The 17741-nt window shown below is 39.0% G+C and overlaps 1 protein-coding gene across 2 annotated transcripts in view; it reads left to right on the forward strand.

Moving 5' to 3' along the window:
- Positions 1-17741, forward strand: part of GABBR2 (gamma-aminobutyric acid type B receptor subunit 2) — a 495489-nt gene that overhangs the window by 99315 nt on the left and 378433 nt on the right. For both annotated transcript variants that reach the window (XM_069778774.1, XM_069778775.1), the window contains exon 2: positions 11316-11453. In XM_069778774.1, the coding sequence (XP_069634875.1) occupies positions 11316-11453 (138 nt within the window). The remainder of the gene's footprint in view (positions 1-11315; positions 11454-17741) is intronic.

The following is a 17741-nucleotide window of genomic DNA, read 5'->3' on the forward strand; positions in this document are numbered from 1 at the left end:
TTGATATATCAAGGTGAGTAATACCCTGCTCTTGGTAAGCTTAATTAAGATTCTCTGTAGGTGCTCCAAGGGGGAAGAGTATTGGTCATTCTGCTTGCAGAAATCCCATACTATTCTGTTGAATGTGCATGCTGAGGATTTATTTGGTAGTCTACTAGCCTGCCTTGATCTTGCAAAGGAACTGCTCTTTGTTAACCAGGTTGCAATTTGCAGCATGGAAGCAATGTCTTGCTTGTATAGCTTTAAAGCCAGAGAAATTTAGTGTCCATGTGTGAATGTGAGAGGACCATGATGACGAGTCAGATCCACCATTCCATGTTTTTGAAGTGGTTCCTAATCTCTACTAATTAGTTTCCTGGAATATAAAACCCAACTACATCAAGGTGAGCCTTTAAATAGGGAAACCCCAGATTAAGTTGGGCAAGTTTTATTAAATAAAAGGCTTGAGGAAATACCTGCGATAACCCTGCCCATAGATTTCATGAAGTTTGAATCCTTTTAAACCGTATTTCCATTCCAGTATCTCCCTGTACTTCCAGGGCTGCTCCTTTTCTTTCCTTTGCCTCTGAGGCTCAACTTTGAGCCTGCTCCTTGTTGCAGCTAAGCCCGTGACGCCTCAGGTTCGTGTTAGTCTGCCAGTTCGTTTTTGGAGTCTCTCTGCCCTGTCTGCTTTCCTGCCCCGTTCTGGACTCAAGAATTGCTTGTGCATGTGGGAAATGGGTAGCGCACTGGTGTGGCACAATGATGTCACACACGGTGACACCATTTGTCACGGTGGGTTTGAACCAGGAGCACATTCAGTCTCTCAGGTGCTGCAGATCACTTTGCTACATTTTTTGTTGTTGTTGTTGTTATTTAAAAAGTCCCTCTTTTCCAAAATGTTACCAGAAATAAGTTGATTGGACCCTGTCGTTCTCCCGTTAATAACGGAGTTTATTGTGACAATTTGGCGCTGCATGAAATATGGTGGTCAGTGGGCTCAGGAGAAAGTTTGAATGCTGTAGAAATGTAGCCATTGCAGGCTTATTCCACCTACTAGAAAAATCCACTGTCAGGCATAACTAAGGCAAGCCCAAGTCACCATTCAAAATTTGGTTTTCAGCCTGAGGGAGGAAAAAGATACTCTGGTCTTTGGGGGGGAAAAAGGAGCAAGGGTCCTAACTAATACTTCGATTTTGAGGGGCTTTGGTACCTGCTGACTGTCAAGTACTGTGCCTGCTCACACACTGAATGTCACGCCATCTGGGTAGTGGTTAAAATAAAATTGTGTTCTCTGCCTAGTGTCTCTTTTGCCAGGTATTAAGGGAGAAAAATGTATGATGTTTACCTGTGCAGATATGTACTCTATCTGTTTCCAGCCTGAGACTTCTATAAAATGGCGAATTATTATAGTCTGGTTAATTTAAGCCAAATTAAAACATACCATGAATTTCATTTGGCTTTTATGGGCTGACTTAAATGGTAGCTTATCCAAATGATCACACATTATTCCTCCTTAAATAAATTAGCTTAGCCCAGTTTTATTCATTATAGACATGTTCAACTGTTTTATATCACAGAAAGATTTTAATTAAAAATCATAGACATGTGATGAAGACTATTACACCAGATTTTCTTGATTGGGTCAAGATATTTACTTTTGCTATTCTTAATTCATTACGCCCTTTCTAAATTCTTACTTTGTCAGTTGTATTGTTTTTCTGACCTGCGTCTGTATTTCCAAAATTCTTGTTGGAGAATTAAAATTTAAAATAATAATAACAACAAAAAAATTTTCAAACAATATTGCTGCAGAACAAGCCATGCTGGGAGCTACTTGTACTACTTAGTGTTATTCATGAAGAACATCATCCTCTAAAGGAAAAGAGTTTAATCTAATTTTCAAAAAATACCAGATGCTTTCTGACCTTTTATTAAAATTCAAATATATTCTCAAGAATGCCACAGACATCCTTGTGATATCTTAAGAGATCTTCTCACATTTTCTAGGTAAGCAACCTTCAGAAGCTATAAGAATAATTCTGAAGGGCCTCAGAGTCATCTGTGCCTCTTGCCATCCCTGGTGAATGTTTATTTAGAAACTTCTGTGGTTGTACCCTGTTGCCCTGTGACTGAGGCACATATGGGAGACTTTATTTCAACATGACACTCTTAACCAGAAAGATACTGAAGAGCTGTTTTTCCATATCTTCTCACACTCGGAATAATGTCTTACTTTTCTGATGTGAAATTAAAATAAAATATCAAGAAAGATTTTTTTTTTTTTTTTTTTAAACTCTTAAAAGTAGAGTCTCTTTCAGGAGCTTGTAGGTCATGGAAAAGAAAGAATTTATATAGCAGATTCTCCCACAACTGATTCTTGTGGATTGCTGAGGGCCAAGTGATTTTTCAAAATATCATTGCACTCCTATCTCTGTTTCAGTTGCAGTTTATTACTCAAGAGTGGGGTGCCAGGCATACTATGATGTATACTGCTGTTACTTCAGATGTTTTGTGCTAGTACACTTCCATTTTCTTCCATCTACAGAGCTTCCTGATTGTTATTTATCAATTCGGATTTTCTCCTTCTGTATTCTCTTATTTCAGTCCCTCCTTTTATTTGCCACAAAGAGTACAGCTGCAATTAAAAGGAGTTTCACATTTTCAGTACACAAAAATTTCCAGTGTACTGAAAAGAAGCAAATCAACAGTTCAGAGATGGTGACCCATTCCTGCATTAGGTGATATTTCCTTCTCCCAAAATGACCTGGGAAAAAACCAATCCTCCTATTAAAACCAAGTACATAGTCAATAGCAGACTTAAGAAAAGGAGAATGTTGGTAAAACTCGACTTTTTAAAGGCAGTTTCAGAAAATTTATTTTACTAAACATAGAATTAAGTACTTCTCTATTAAGTTTTGATTTATTATTTTTGATTGTTCATGCTGAAAGTTGTATCTTTTGCAGTGCTTATACTCTAGATCTGGAAAAGAAAACCAAATACCATATTTAAATGACACATCTTTCACTTTTGTGACTTCTTCCCTATATTCTAAAAAGCACAGGGAATGGAATAAAAGGAAATCTAACTGAAATAGTCCAACAGAGTGTGACTGTGAAAACACAGGCTATTTATGATAATGTAATAATAAATGGTAATGAATGAAGGGAAGAAAAAGACAAGGCAAGTACAAAGTTGAACAATCGACATTAGCGACTCTCTGTTGAGCCTGCCAAAATTATCTCCCTTAGCTCTTCATTTTGTACTTGAGCTGCAACTGGCAAATGCCTTGTAAATCTACTACAACGCATGTCTTTCTCTCAAAATGAGAGGCAACAAAATAGTAAGTAGTTTGTAACAATAAATTTAAGTGATAATGATCTTGGGACTCAAGTGTCTGAAACAATTAGCACCTTTTGAGGTTACTTAAATGCAAAAACACAACTGATTTCCTGGGGGAATTTTAAAAAGCCTTTTGATGCAAATAAAGAACAGGGATATTTTCTTCATTTCTTGAATAATTAAAATTAATTCTTTGTTTTGTTAGAGATCATTGTAATGTTTGAACTTCTTTGGTAAAAATTGGAAAAGCTGGAGAAAACTGAGCCAGCTTATTCTCAACAACAGGACATGATTTGTTTTCTAAACATCTTTGAAGATATTATTTTTTTCCTACCCTATTCCTCTGGACTTTTATGCTTTTCCGTGATTCCACTTATTTCCATAAAACATAAGAGCAATGGAGCAGTATAGATTATGTAGGGAAGCGAGCAAGACATTGGTCTCCCTGTTAATACTGAATGTACCAAAATATCTGATAAGTGAGCACTGGTATGTCAGAGAAAACAATACAGTACTAAGACTTAGGTTTGCTTTTTACATATTTATGCTATAAAACTGTGAATGTGAATGTCCATGTGGAGCTTTAAGGATATTTGGAAAAATTTCTAATTCAAGATGACATTGTGTGTGTGTGAACATTCATCCATTTTAATCAATGCTGCTAATTAGAAAACATCTGTAAAACTGTTTTGTGTAATATAATTGGATTGATGCAGAAGCAAATGAGTTAAATAAAATGGACTGTATGTTATGGGAGAGGAAATGCAGTGTGGATGTTGTAAAAATCCCCTCTGGCCCAGGAATATTTGAATCAACACCAATTTGATTCTGGTTAGATGATGGGTCCAGCTGCAGAATAATCCAGCAGAACTCAATAACTTATACTGTGGGATCTGACTAATTGCTCATACTGCACAATAGGATCTCTCTAAGGCCCAAATGTTAGCTTTCCATTAGCAATTCAGAATGAGACGTTAGAGTTGTGAATTCATGTTCACCATCTTACAGCCATCCTGGCCAGTGTTACCCAAATTACGCATTTCATCGCTGTGCAGCCCTAGAACAACTCCTGGATTTGATCAGTGGTACAGCCAGAAAAAAGGATAGAGTGGACCCTATCTAAAATTATTCACATGTGGGGTCCTCCCCGGGCTGCAGGTGGAGATCTGCTCCACCATGGACCTCCTCGGGCTGCAGGGGGACAGCCTGCCTCACCGTGGTCTTCACCATGGGCTGCAGGGGAATCTCTGCTCCGGCTCCTGGAGGACCTTCTCCCCTCCTTCTTCACTGACCTGGGGGTCTGCAGGGTTCTCTTGCTCACATTTTTTTCCTCATTCCTCTTTCACAGCTGCTGTGCAGTGGTTTGGTTTTTTGGTTTGTTTTTTTTTTTACCCTTTCTTAAATGTGTTATCGCAGAGGTTCCACCAGCGTCACTGATGGGCTCAGCTTTGGGCAGTAGCGGGTCCGTTTTGGAGCTGGCTCTGTCGGACATGGGGGCAGCTCCTGGTGTCTTCTCATAGAATTCACCCCTGCAGCTCCCCTAATGCCAAAACCTTGCCACATAAACCCAATATAGTTGCATTGTTGGAAGGGAGTGATCTTCATATTGCAAATATACCAAATGTTTCTTGGTGATGTCTAACAGTTACAGATCAAGGAAAGTCTTCAACTTTGAGGAAAGACTTCAGCTTCCAAGCTGAATGCAAGTTCACTGTGAAAAGAGGAAGTCAGTTTGATCTCTGCTATTATTGCATATTTAATCGTGGTGGAAACTTAGGCAGAGTCAGTTTTGATTACACAGGATTTATCTATTTGCTACACTCTAACTCAATTTCATATTGGAGTTCTTAAATTGGAATCATCCAGTGTAAATGTTACATACTTGAAGAAATAGTAACAAGATAGAAAATGTAAATCATATAAATGAAAAAAAAAAAAAGGATAAATGGAAAAACTGGATAAAATATATCTATTTCTCTTATAAGGACATGGGAAATTTTTGTTTATCTTGCTGGGTGGACTCAGTTCCCAAATAGTGCACTAAGAAGAAGAAAAAGATGTTGAGCAAGAAGCTGAGCCTTCACTAGGTGTTTAGACAGTCTTGTAGGAAATGAGGTGACGGAAGAGTGAATGGTTACCTTGCTGTGAAGTCAGTGACTTAAGAGGCAGGCAGCACCTGAGGCAGAATATAAACTGTTAATGGGATGCCAAGCACCAGTACCTTAGTGGTAGCACTCTGTGAACTATCCCCTGTACAGGAGGCAGGATCAAGATAAACAAGTTGCTAGGTAAAGTCTCAAAGTGTGTCAAGAGGTGTCAAGGTGAGAGGGTTAATTTACTGCGAAATATTTCACTGAATAGATTAAGTCCTCCTCTGCTGTGTCCACTCCTAAACCAAAATGAAATCTGATTGCTAGTAGTTAAAATTAAAAGATGATAGAGAAATCATATACAGAAGAGCCCACAGTCTGGGATGAGTTAACTTCAGTTTTAAGATACAGAAGCTTGGTATAGTTGTTGGAGTGGGTTGCTTTTGTTTTGTTTTCCAAATGCGGAACACAGGAATGGTTACAGCGGTTCAGACCAGAGTTGGTGCAAGTACTCAGCATTGTCCTGAAACAGATGATTGGCAGGACAGGGCGAGCTTTTACTCCTGCTTCCCTAGAACACTGTCCTAGCCATCAATGATCTGTGATTCAGGAGTTTCCTGAGAAAATCACTGTCTCTTTATTAGGAAGTACTGAATTGTTTTTTGATCTATGAACTAGTCCAATTTCTTTTCATGTATTTGTGAACTTGCAACATTCATAACATTCCCTGGCAAGACGTTCCACGCCTACTTTGCAGGGTGTGAAGAAGTTTGGAACAAATGAAAGGAAGCACTTTTTCTTTCAATAGATAATTACGTTGTCACCAGATGTTGTGGTTGTCAAAGTGCTGGTTCCAAAAAGCAGTTGTACAAACTCACACAAAGAAAATCCAGTTACAGTGGTTAAACAAAAAAAAACCAAAAAAAAACCAAACAAAAAAAAAGCTGGCTTTGAAAGTACCTAAGTTGCAGATAATTGAAAACAGAGAGAATACCTCAGGAGAAGCATGCCCTGCCCATAAACCCAGGCAGAGGATGTTAACCTGATTGACATTTGTTGTAGCTCAGACCAGTTGCCCATATGTTCTTCACTGAATTGTCTGTATTGCTTGATGACTTCAAAGTAGTGAATGAAAATCAAATGAAAATAATTTTTGGTGTTCCTCATCTCTTAGATCCTTTTGGGCTCATAGTCTAGCGCAGAGTTAGTTCCTGAGCAAGATTTTGCAGAGGATAGGAATAAGGCTTTGTACCTCTGTTGTCTCTGTTCAAGCAAGTCTCATCATATATTTATGAGCACTTGCTTCTCTTTCCGGTGGTATTCAGTGCAGAGTGCTGCTGAAAGCTCTCGTATCACTTGAAAAAGTTTGATATTTCATTATGAAGATGACAGCTGTTGGTTTTTCCCTCTCATCATAAAGGATCTCTAACCTCGGTAGTCAGTAGCTCAATAGATACCAAAATGGTTCCTCAGGTTTACTTTTACTCCAACAAGTAGAATTGTGCCAGAATATAGCTGAGAAGCAGAATATAGCTAACTGAGAAACAGCTGGGCATAGCTATCCAACAGCTAGAAATCTAGATATAATCATTCATCTGACCAGCGCATCAGTTCCCAATAGTTCTCATTGCTATGTGAATCAAACGAGCTCAGTTGAATTACAAATATCTGCTCTTCTGCTAGTCCTGTAATTACTCAAACCTGTCAATGTTACAGGAGTCAGCAAAGCTTTATGTATCAGACCCATACGAATTTCCATTCTCTGCGCTAAGGATTCGCCCTGTGGGTTTGAGTACACCCCCCGGCATCTCTCGCTGGCAGCCAGCAACCCTCATGAGTCGGTTCTCCTGACTTCAGTGATGTGTGTCCTTCACGTGGGATGTCCTTCCTCCGAGCTGCAGAGGGCATTTTGGGTACAGCGGAGAAGGTCTCGCTCATGTATTCAGCTGCTGTGCTCCCCAGAAAGGTTTCTGGTCCTCGCACACCCCTTAGGCTCCAGCAGCGCCTCTTCCCTGCGCCTTCACATCCTTTTCTCGGTGGAGGGTGAGAGGTTTTTATGTGCCAGCCTCCCCTCTGAAGAGGACTCAGGAAGGTTAACGCTTCAATCCCCAAACTCATTCGACTCCTCTCCTATGCAGCAGTTCATCTGGCTATTTTTCTTAATTAAACTAAGTGGTTCTGTTTCCTTGGAAATGGAAACTGTGCCTTTGTCAGGTGCCACCTGTGATGTTAATCTGTCTTTGTTGCAGTGAGAGGTAGGACCCTTCACAGACCTTTGCTTGGTGATTTGCTGGTATTTCTCCTTGTGAAGTGTCCCTATAATCTGTATCGAGTCAGTGTGTTAAGAGACAGGTTTAATGCAATTTTTTCATTGATATGTATGTTTGCTATTTACATGTGGCTTATTACTGGCTTTTGGCTGAGACTAAGCACAGCAGTTAATGTGTTTGGGGTGAGTAGTTCTCAGCCTCTTCCTCTGAAGAAAATTGTAGCATGTACCAAATCACATCTATTTGAAATTCCAGTTATGGTAAAACCACGTTTCTCCGATGAAAGGTATCGCAACTGCCCTCGGTGTTTCGATGCGCAGTTAAGATCAGCAGCAGCACAGCATGGCTGGCTGTTTATATGGGAGTCAAAAGTGAGCTGGCTGCAGTTCAGCTTAGCAAAATAGAGACGTTGATGACAATTTAGGTGAAAGAGCAAAACTAGCTAGCAAAAGCCGTGTTAGCTCCTTGGGGTGATATTTTTAATCCTTTAAGTTTGTGACTTTTTATGAGGGATTCTTTCCCCTTCGTTGCTGTTAGTCATGCTCCAGTTAATAAGCCAGTCAGCTTCTCATCATCCACATGTGGCCAGGACATTCTAGCCTCTGCTTTTTAATGTGGATTTTGGCTCTTAGGCAGTCTTTTGTGGTGCTGTAATGGGACTGCTGCATAACGTTGCTCCTGGACTTAGTTGTAGTCACCTGGCGACAAGAATTCACGAACTCATACAGTGGGAATTTCAGTGGTATCTGTGCTTGTTGTCTTTCAAGGATATTGCCCGCTTTTAGGGTTATATATGCAGGGCTGGGCAATAGAAGATCATGAGCAGCAATGGTGGCCGCCTGGGATCTCTGAAAAAGTCAAGTTGTTAAAAGGGCTCCAGGAGCTCGCTAAGGATACGTTCCTCAGACTAGAGGCAGGAGGAAACCTTTTCTAACCGCTTGTCTGTCTGGCTTGGTAGGGCTATTATTTTTATCTGAATGTTTATTTTTTAATGCTTGTGACGGACCGTTCTGTTGCTTGCAGGGAAGAATGTTATACACAGTGTATGTTGAGAAATGTGACGTTAAACAAATGTGAAAGTCTGCTTTCTCCTATCTTTCTCATTTTTCCTTTCGTTTCTGTCCAGTTGTGGCCAGCCACAGTATTAAGTTCTTTATCTCTGAGACACGCTTTGGACTGTTTTGGCAGTTTTGCTGAAGGAGCAGACTGAGTCCTGTAATTATATGTGGTGGCCTAAAAGAGACAGCTGAGACTAGTTAGGAAGAAAGTATGAAGATGAGAACATGGTAGGCTTTTAACTGATTCACACTGAAGAGAAGCCCACGTGTTATGGTACGTGCTTTGGATTGATCAGTAACATATCTCAGCAGTGTGAACCTTTCACTTTGGGAGAGATGAATAAAGTTTTCAGCATACCTTCCCAAGAGGATCGCTGTGTGATTGAGAAAGGGTTGTTGGCATGCAGGTATCTTCATAAACATGAAAGGATCAAATAAATAAGAAAGAAAAAAACTTATCATAATAGCAATTCTGGACCTCCCAGCAAAGTGACCTCCCGGGATCCGTAACTGCATAAGGTTACTTTACTGCAGAGAGAAACAATTTGTAGGCAAATAATAGTTAAAAATGCATCACTGTTTTGTGATGTAAAGGTGAATTTTAGTATGAATTTTACTTCAGATAACAGACCGTAGGTCTTTATTGTTTAGAATGCAGGATTTTATTTCTCTGTAACTTTTTATGTACATAGCCCTTCATGGGCTACAGCTTCTGACTGTTATTTCACTATCAACATCCTCCTTATTTCATATATGACATGTATTCTTCTTAAACTGTTAATCAGTGATACATTTAAAACATGTGACATAATGCAAAAAAAATTATATTATCTGGTTTTAAATTGGTATGAAAACCAATTCAACAATTTCTGTTGCTGCACCTTCAAATGGTGAGGTGGATGAGGGCAAAGGCTTGGCTAAATGTCAGTTAAGTTCAGATACTTGAAGCTCTAGTGTCCTTGGCTGCTTAAAAAAAGTATAAAGAAGTAGCTGAGCCTTCTAGTTGCACTTGGAATAAACTGGTCTTTAACGAGGGGGTGGAGGAGTAAGAGTGGAGGATGCTGCTTGTTCCAGTAATCACAATCTTAATTCCTTCAGAATGTGAGTTTGGCACCAATCCATCAAACTGACAAGGGAGCCTCTGCCATACTGAATGTTGTTTTATTTATTTTTTTTCCCTGTAATAAGAACAAAAATGTTGTGCTGTATTATGCAATTTAAAAAAAAAACTATGCAGTAAAAATCTGTATCTGTTTGAATAAGTGGGAGCAATAATTCTATTCTTGCAGATAGAATGCAAATAGAATAATTTTTCTTTTAGCATATTAATTCAGTAAGGAGATTAATATAAGCTTGCAAACTTCTTAGTCAAAATCTTTATTCTATCCACAGAATGCAATACAATTACTACTTGGATTCTGATAGTAAATGAACTGTTTTATTGAATTGTCATAATGAAATATTGGAGGCTGGTTCTTATAAAGACTATATTTGAGGAAGACTTTGTAGAGGAGGCAAAAGAGGGCAGAAAATTTTGTTGCAAAAAGAGAGATAAAGAAGTGGCTGCTGGTGAAGCAGTGGCAGCTACCATTATAGCCTGGTGGCACTCCTGAATTCCAGTATGGTTTGGAATCAAATTCTTAACTTCAGATACATAATTTATTAATACTCTGCTGCAAGCTCAGGAATTAAGCTATGACTACATAAGATTATTATGAATGATTGATACTACTCTATTCAAGGATTGATACAGCTTTTGCAATACTGATTAGCATCACTCTTTGTTTCTTAGGTTTCAGTCCTAGTCTCAGTTTATGGTAAAATTCTTTACATCTGCATTAATGATCAAACTAATTATCAGAGAAGCCCAGAACAAGTCAGGTTAGAAGGGACCTCAGAAGGTCATTTAGTCCAGTCTTCTGCTCAAAGCAGGGTGAGCTATGAGAGCAGAACAATTAATTCTTAGTGCTTTTAAAGAACTTCCTTTTGATATTTTTTGAAGACTTTATGTTGTCCTTCTAAATAACAGGCACTCTACTATATATTTTTTGCACAGAATACTGAGGTTGGACCTTAAGGAGAGGTTACGTAGGAGTCTTAAGTAGAGACAGAACTTTCTTTACAGAGACCATGAGTAGTGTCAAACTTTCCTCCAACTATGGAAGTCCTGCTGACATCCGGGTGTGTTACATTCCAAATTTTGCTTTGGGAAATGGTAGCTCTGAATGTAGAAAAGGTGTCAGTGAACCATTTTTTGTTGTTTTTTTTTTTTATTCTTTGTCAGATGGTGGTACCAAAATTCAGATGTTGCAGCTTTGGCTTGGAAGACGTGAGGGGTTTTGAGCGATGTAGGGAGGGCTTTTCCTATTCTTTTACTGTAGCACATTTAGGGGTCCAGAACAGAGTGCTCCAGTTTTTCACGTTTGGGTCTTAAAATGTTATATATTGTACAATTTTTACATCGGTGCAATCTCTGATTTTTTTTTTTTCCTGCCCAGTAGTTTATTTCTTAGTTGACTATGTTGTTTGTGACATTGAATATTGCCTCTTTTTTTTTCCTTTTTTTTTTCCCCAGTGCGACAATGCAAAAGGACTCAAAGCCTTCTATGATGCAATAAAATATGGACCTAATCATCTGATGGTTTTTGGTGGTGTGTGTGCAACAGTTACTTCTATCATTGCTGAATCTCTAAAGGGATGGAATTTGGTTCAGGTAAGGCATGGATTGGAATATATTCAAATGCTGACTATCTTGTATCTCTGCATCTTTTGTTTTTAATTTGAAAAGCATCAAATACTAAGTTTCTAAGCTTAACATTTTGTGTAATTAGTGTATCTCAGTTTTGAAGGTCAATGAATTTGTGTGTAAAGAACGACAGTTACTTCTATATAGTACTAGATTTTAAGGCTTGGCATTGTGCTTAAAACACTTCTGAGCATGGGGCAGCAGTCGTGTGTCTCAGTAGGTTAATTAAATAAAATTAATGTAATGTGTCTCAAAAAGAAACCTAAATGAAATGAAGTTCAGTCACGGTAGGTGAGCAAATCTAGGGCTTATCCAAAGTTAGAAGAAACAACTTGTCAGGCCTTAAATTATGGTACACTGGGGTCTTTACTTGGTCTCTACCCAGTCATAATGCAATAATTCCTATTGACTTTAAAAGTATTGGAAGTGCATAAATTGTAAGTAGTAAGTGTGTATGTATCTCAGTATTTGGCTCACAAAGCACATTTATTCCCAGCTATTCTTCTTTCTGACTTTCTCAAAGGTCAAGTTTGTGGAAAGGTTCCCTCTGCTGAGGAATCACAGTTTATTAATACTAATCTTTAAAATGCAGATGATAACAGCATGATTTTCTTCATTTCTTAAATAGTCTGTCCAGTGATGATCTTTGGATTGATGGCTGTTCATGCAAGGTAGCCAGCCAGTTTTGCTTTTCAGATGTGGAAATGCCCTGGCTTCCTACTCGATAGTCATATTGCCCAAAGATAAGTTTGTATAACTTTTATTAAAATAAACAAAACATTCTATAGCAAAATAATAATATATAACAATTACCTGAGGTTTCAGTTACAGATTCCTCTTTTCTGCCTGGAATACTCACTGAGATTAGTGCAGAATGAACAAATGAGGCATAATTTAAGTTTGTGAAGGTGCTGATGATCAGAGTACAAATGGGAAAATCTTAGGAGAATAATTAAAGTAGCTTGTTAACTGTGTTTGCAATGCTTGTCATATCAGATCTTTTTTTCTTATGCTTCAGGATTTTTTCTGATGTGAAAAACATCAATTCCACTATGGAAACAAAATAGAAGTGTATCTCTAGGCAGAATGGAGAAAGCAACAGAAAGCTTGAAACTGCCATGTAACGCTCTCTCTTAAAAATGTCCTAGTCCACAGCCTATAATGAAGTATGTGGCTGGAGCTCTTTTTTTCTTTTTTTTTTCTTTTTTTTTTTTTTTTGAATTTGTCACATGGAACTTCCAGATGATGTAGGATGTTTTAAGGCATTGGATTTCATTGTGCTAAATCCTTTTCATTCGCAGTCAAGTTCTGCCTACCAAGGTCTGAAAATCAATTTGTTAATGAAGTTGCTCAGTCAATAAGGAAGGGCAATTAGAAAGCTTCTATTTGCTTTTAAATGCCTGAATTTGTCAATATATGAAGCATTGCTACCAGACAGCATCTATGTCTTTGTATTTAACCACTACAGCTGTGACTGTCTTAAGCATTATTAACGATATCAGTATATCAAGGGATTCTTTGCTGCTTGGGCTTAGTATCCTGCAGGCACTAGATAAATCCTCACATGGTGTAACTCCACTTCGTGTCAGGTTTTTGTATGTTGATTGACTGAATGATGAAAGAACGCAAATGACAGCATGGCTGGGAAGCGTGGCAAGGCTTAGTGAGTGGCATAGCAGCAATGGAAACAGTCTAAATACAGTTTGTAAAAGTGTCATGTCATACGGTGACAGCAATATGTGTATCTGCAAATCAGCAGAGGTAGCACGTATAAGATAGTGGGGAAATGGAGTACAAATCCTTCCACTCCTCAGGATCCACTGTCGTGAGCATCTTTGATTAAAAGCATAACTTGAATAAAAGGAATAGATAGAAATCTGTAGTTCTCGGAAGTAGAGCAACAATGTTCAGCCTGATAAAATACAAGACTGTCCTCCCTCAAAACTTGAAACTTCACCTCAAGGAATTGCAGCAAACTCACATAAATAGTTATATGAATTTGTCATCACGATCACAAAATGATGCAGTCAGGAAGAGAGAAAGCAGCATGCAGGCAAAAACTGACCTGACATTGTGTTATCGAATAGAGGTTTTGCATTTGGATGTCTGACTCCATCGCTTTGTCCCTGTGCAGGCAGTCAGGAAAAGAGAGCTCTTAACCCTAGCAGGAACATTTGATTTGATTTACACAGGTGTCCTGTGGTGGAGCAAAGTGATGACTGTCTTCTGTGCAAGAGAAATGCAGGATGATACTGATAGTACTGGGAGGAATCGGGAAGAAAAGAAGAATGACAGACTATAACAACTGAAAAATTGCTTTCCTTCGCAAATACAGTATGAGGCTGGCTGCCTGCAAAAGTTTTCTGAAAGCCTTTTAGCCCTGAATTCCCAGTTTCTGGGTGACTGCTTTTCATCAGTTTGGGGGAATTTTTCTTTTCTGCCTCTTCCCCATACTCTACAATAAAAAGTCTCCAAAAACAAACAATGAAATAAGAGGCAAAGAGTACAAATGTGCTGGAAATTACCATGTTGCATTTGCTACTCAGGCAACATGATAGTGGTGACGAGAGGGGAAAAAAGGAAATAAATTTTTGCAAGGCAGCTTTAGTTTCTACTCTCCTTGCTGTATGCTGTTGATAATGATAACTGTCTTTTTGACTTAATTGGTTAATTCAGGTCACTGATGGCCAATCCAACAATGTCAAATAGGGAAGACTATCAGAAGTTGAGAGTCCCAGTCTGAAGGTGACTTGCCTTATTTTCTGTACCATACCTAAACAGAGGGGACTTTTCCTCCCCCATCTTGACAAATTTTGATTTACTTATGATCAACAACAGAAAGGGAGATTCTGTTCTCAGTTGGCTGCCTTCTACTGCGGGCTGATTTAATTATCTCTCAGTGTAACAAAATTAATGATTTTTTTAATGGAGTGTTTTGTACCTGTGGAAAGAGCAAGGTGTTTTAGTCTGCAAACACTTAAGTCATCCTTAAGGACCTTCACTGAGGTATGCTAGGTGACACAACCTGCAAACTCTTTTCTGAGCACATGTTCTTAGTAGGACAGATGCAGACACCCATTCTTTAGCTTTTCAAATGAAAAGCTTCCCCGTGAGTAATCTCTGTGTGCCAGCAGCCCTTACTTTGTTGAGACAGTCTGAGCACGGGCTGGAGGCTGCACGTGCGGCTTTGATCTCCAGGCTGTGGTGTGGAATCTGTTTGAACCTTTGGTATTTTGGTTAAAAAGTGCCGATAATATTCTGTGCATCTCACAGTGGGTCATAAAGGCATGAAGGTATAATACTGGGTAGTTGCTGTGCTGTAGGGGGAATATTTCGAGGTCAAATTCTACCGGGTTCATCTTATCCCCGTTCCCTTTCAACGTGTATTCAAGGCAATTAAACAGAGTGAAGAAGAATCACTAATAGTATCTACAATATATTGCAAAAGACCAGCCGTGTATTTTTATCTTGTACACTAAAGCATTCCTGCTAGTATCCAGGTAGTGCAAAACAGAGGAGATGATAGTTTGCAATTCAGTCTTTCTCTTCTATTTCAGGATATCCATCAACTGTTTACCTCTCCATGTGAATTTCTTTCAGTGGCAAAAACATTGAATTTGTATAGATCGCTGTTTCTCCTATTTTCCATTGTCATCTCTTTTCTGATTGCCATATTAACGTAAACACTTACCCAGGATGAGGATTTTCACCAGACTGGTCATCTCTCTTAATTTGTGGAACTTTCTCCGTTTTGGAGATTTGTCTTTTTCTCCCATTGTGCTGTCTTAGAGCCTGCTTTGTTTACAATTTCCTTTAACTCTGGAAATAAGCCTCTGCCAGAAACAAAGTATAAATGTTAGTGCTTCCTTGGAATATCTTCTGTTTCTACATATTTAATGTAATCTAGTCATAATTGCCAGCTTCTAGGCAAGTAACTGCTACAGGTGATCCAGTGATTAGATTGTCATGACATTCAAAACAGAGAAACCTTGTTTTGGATTCAGCATCTTATATTGGAAGGTTTTCGAAGAAAATTATAGCTGCTTTAATCATGATGTATTACTCGCTTTGTGGGCATATTAATACTGGGCAAGTTCACGTGTTAGAAAGGGATGTTAGAAAGGGAAAACTCATTTAGTTCTCTAGCTCATGTAGTTGAGTGTTAAAGAGCCTACCCTGAGATTTGTTTTATTATCCCAGAGATCCATAGGTATTCAAGATCCCATCTCTGAATTACCAGAGACTGCTGGTGTTCAAGAAAATCAGTGATTCTAGCTTTTGGTTTCCTTCTGAAACAAGGCTGAAGTAATTGCATTGTCAGTTCCTCCTAACAATTTCTGACCACTAGCCAATTGCAACCAAATTTTAACAAAGGATTTCCCAAAGATTATTAGTTTCTATGCATTTCTGTGAAAATGAGCTGTGGAGGGATCCAAATCGATGAAGGAAAGGCTGCAGCGTGAGCAGAGAGAAGCTGGAGCCAGCCATGGCATGTGGTGCTCCTTGTCCAGCTGCTGTTTATGGGAAGGGGACTGATGGCATTGGGAAGAGATTTTAAAAAGCAGCAGAAAGAAAGTTAAGAAAATGCGGAGAGGGGGTGAAGCCCAGAAAGATATGAAGTGGGAGCTGGGGTGTGTGTGTTTGTGTGTGTGCGTAGCAGCCTAGGACACATGTATCTATAGGAAACGAGGCTTTATTAGCTGGCTCTGTTACTCGTCAAAATTCTTGTTATTACAGAATTTCACAACTATATGCAGGTAATAACTGGTGGTTTTTAACACTTAAGTAATGCGAGTCATCACAGAGGTTTCTATACTGGCCACTGAATCAAATTTCTTCTTGTTAATAGCTGAATTTTCTAAATCCTCATGCTTGTTACCCAGAGCTCTGGCATGGGTACTTAAACATTTTATAAAAAATGCATTTTTGTTTTTGTTTGGGTTTTTTTACATTCCTTGCCACATTTGTTCCAGTACAGTGAGTTTGTTCTACTTTTGCCTTCACTGCACAATTTCCACATATTATTAGTTTGAGCAATGAAAAGGGCATTTAAACTAGTCTTTGGCTAAGAAGATTAGCTACTTCTATCTACGAGATGCAGGCAGCCCCACTTGAACAGGTCTTTCTCCCACTGGAATATGACCCAATGCACCACAAAACTAGAGTCTTCAGCTTCTTGGCCCACAATTCACCATCATAATCTTTTTTTTTTTTTTTTTCCCCCCTCTCTGCTCTCCTATTTTATCTCCTGGGATTAGAGGGATTTTTATAAACTTTCTGTACTTGTGTTGTACTTTTAATAGGCAAAATGTGTGAGGGGAAACACCTCTTGCAATCTTAATATATAAGTGCAAACCTGATGACATTCTGGTCTTGCTTTCGGGAGTTAGCTGAGCACATGAGGAAGTTTTGCTCGCTTCGCCGTAGGAATGCCTGGGAGCTCCTGAGCAGGAAGAAAACACAGCAGGACTGACCTTCAGGCGGAATTTCATGTGAAGTTTCTCCTCATTTGAGAGAAGCTCTGGTGAATTTGGAGGGAGACAGACCTTTTAGTTCTGCAAATCCTCCCCTTGATACAAGCTGCCAGCAGGAGCTCTGCCGTTATTGATGTGGCCCTCCCGAAGTTCTGTGGTTGCTGCTGGGGAAGAAAATGCAGGGGGAGTGGAAAGAGATCAGCGGTACCATATCTCCTAATTAGACTGGGTCTCTCCATGTGTGGACGGATGCATACATGCACAAGGTAGAACAGACTAGTAGGAAAGTCGTTGTATATTCACCCTTAAACTTAGAGAAATGAATGTTGCAGTGCAGCTGGGGAGACTAGTCTAGGGCAGAAGAATTAATTGGGTGACAAAAGTTCTTTCACAGTGATAAAAATGCTGACCCTGATTCCTAGTGCATTATTTCAGTTGTACCCCAGGGGAGACATTAGCATTACATTGCTGTTAATAGCAGAAATTTGGTCCACAAAGTTTAAATCGAAAATTTCAGAAAATTTCCAGGCTGAGGTATGGTAGGAAATGCATATCCTATATTCCAAATGCACTACAAGATTTAGCAGGACCTTCCTTTCCTTTCTTTCTGTCTTCTGCCTAAATGTATGAAATTGATTTATATGGCTTAACTTGGCTTTCCTTCAGTTTGAAATTGGCTTCTATCCAGTATTCACTTTATTTAAATATGATTAGCTGTTCTTTTTCATCTTGTTTCTCTTGTATTTCTACTGTTGGAGAAAATAGCAAAACTACAGTATAC

The sequence above is a fragment of the Haliaeetus albicilla genome, chromosome 3, assembly GCF_947461875.1.
Source record: "Haliaeetus albicilla chromosome 3, bHalAlb1.1, whole genome shotgun sequence".
Classification (NCBI taxonomy): domain Eukaryota; kingdom Metazoa; phylum Chordata; class Aves; order Accipitriformes; family Accipitridae; genus Haliaeetus; species Haliaeetus albicilla.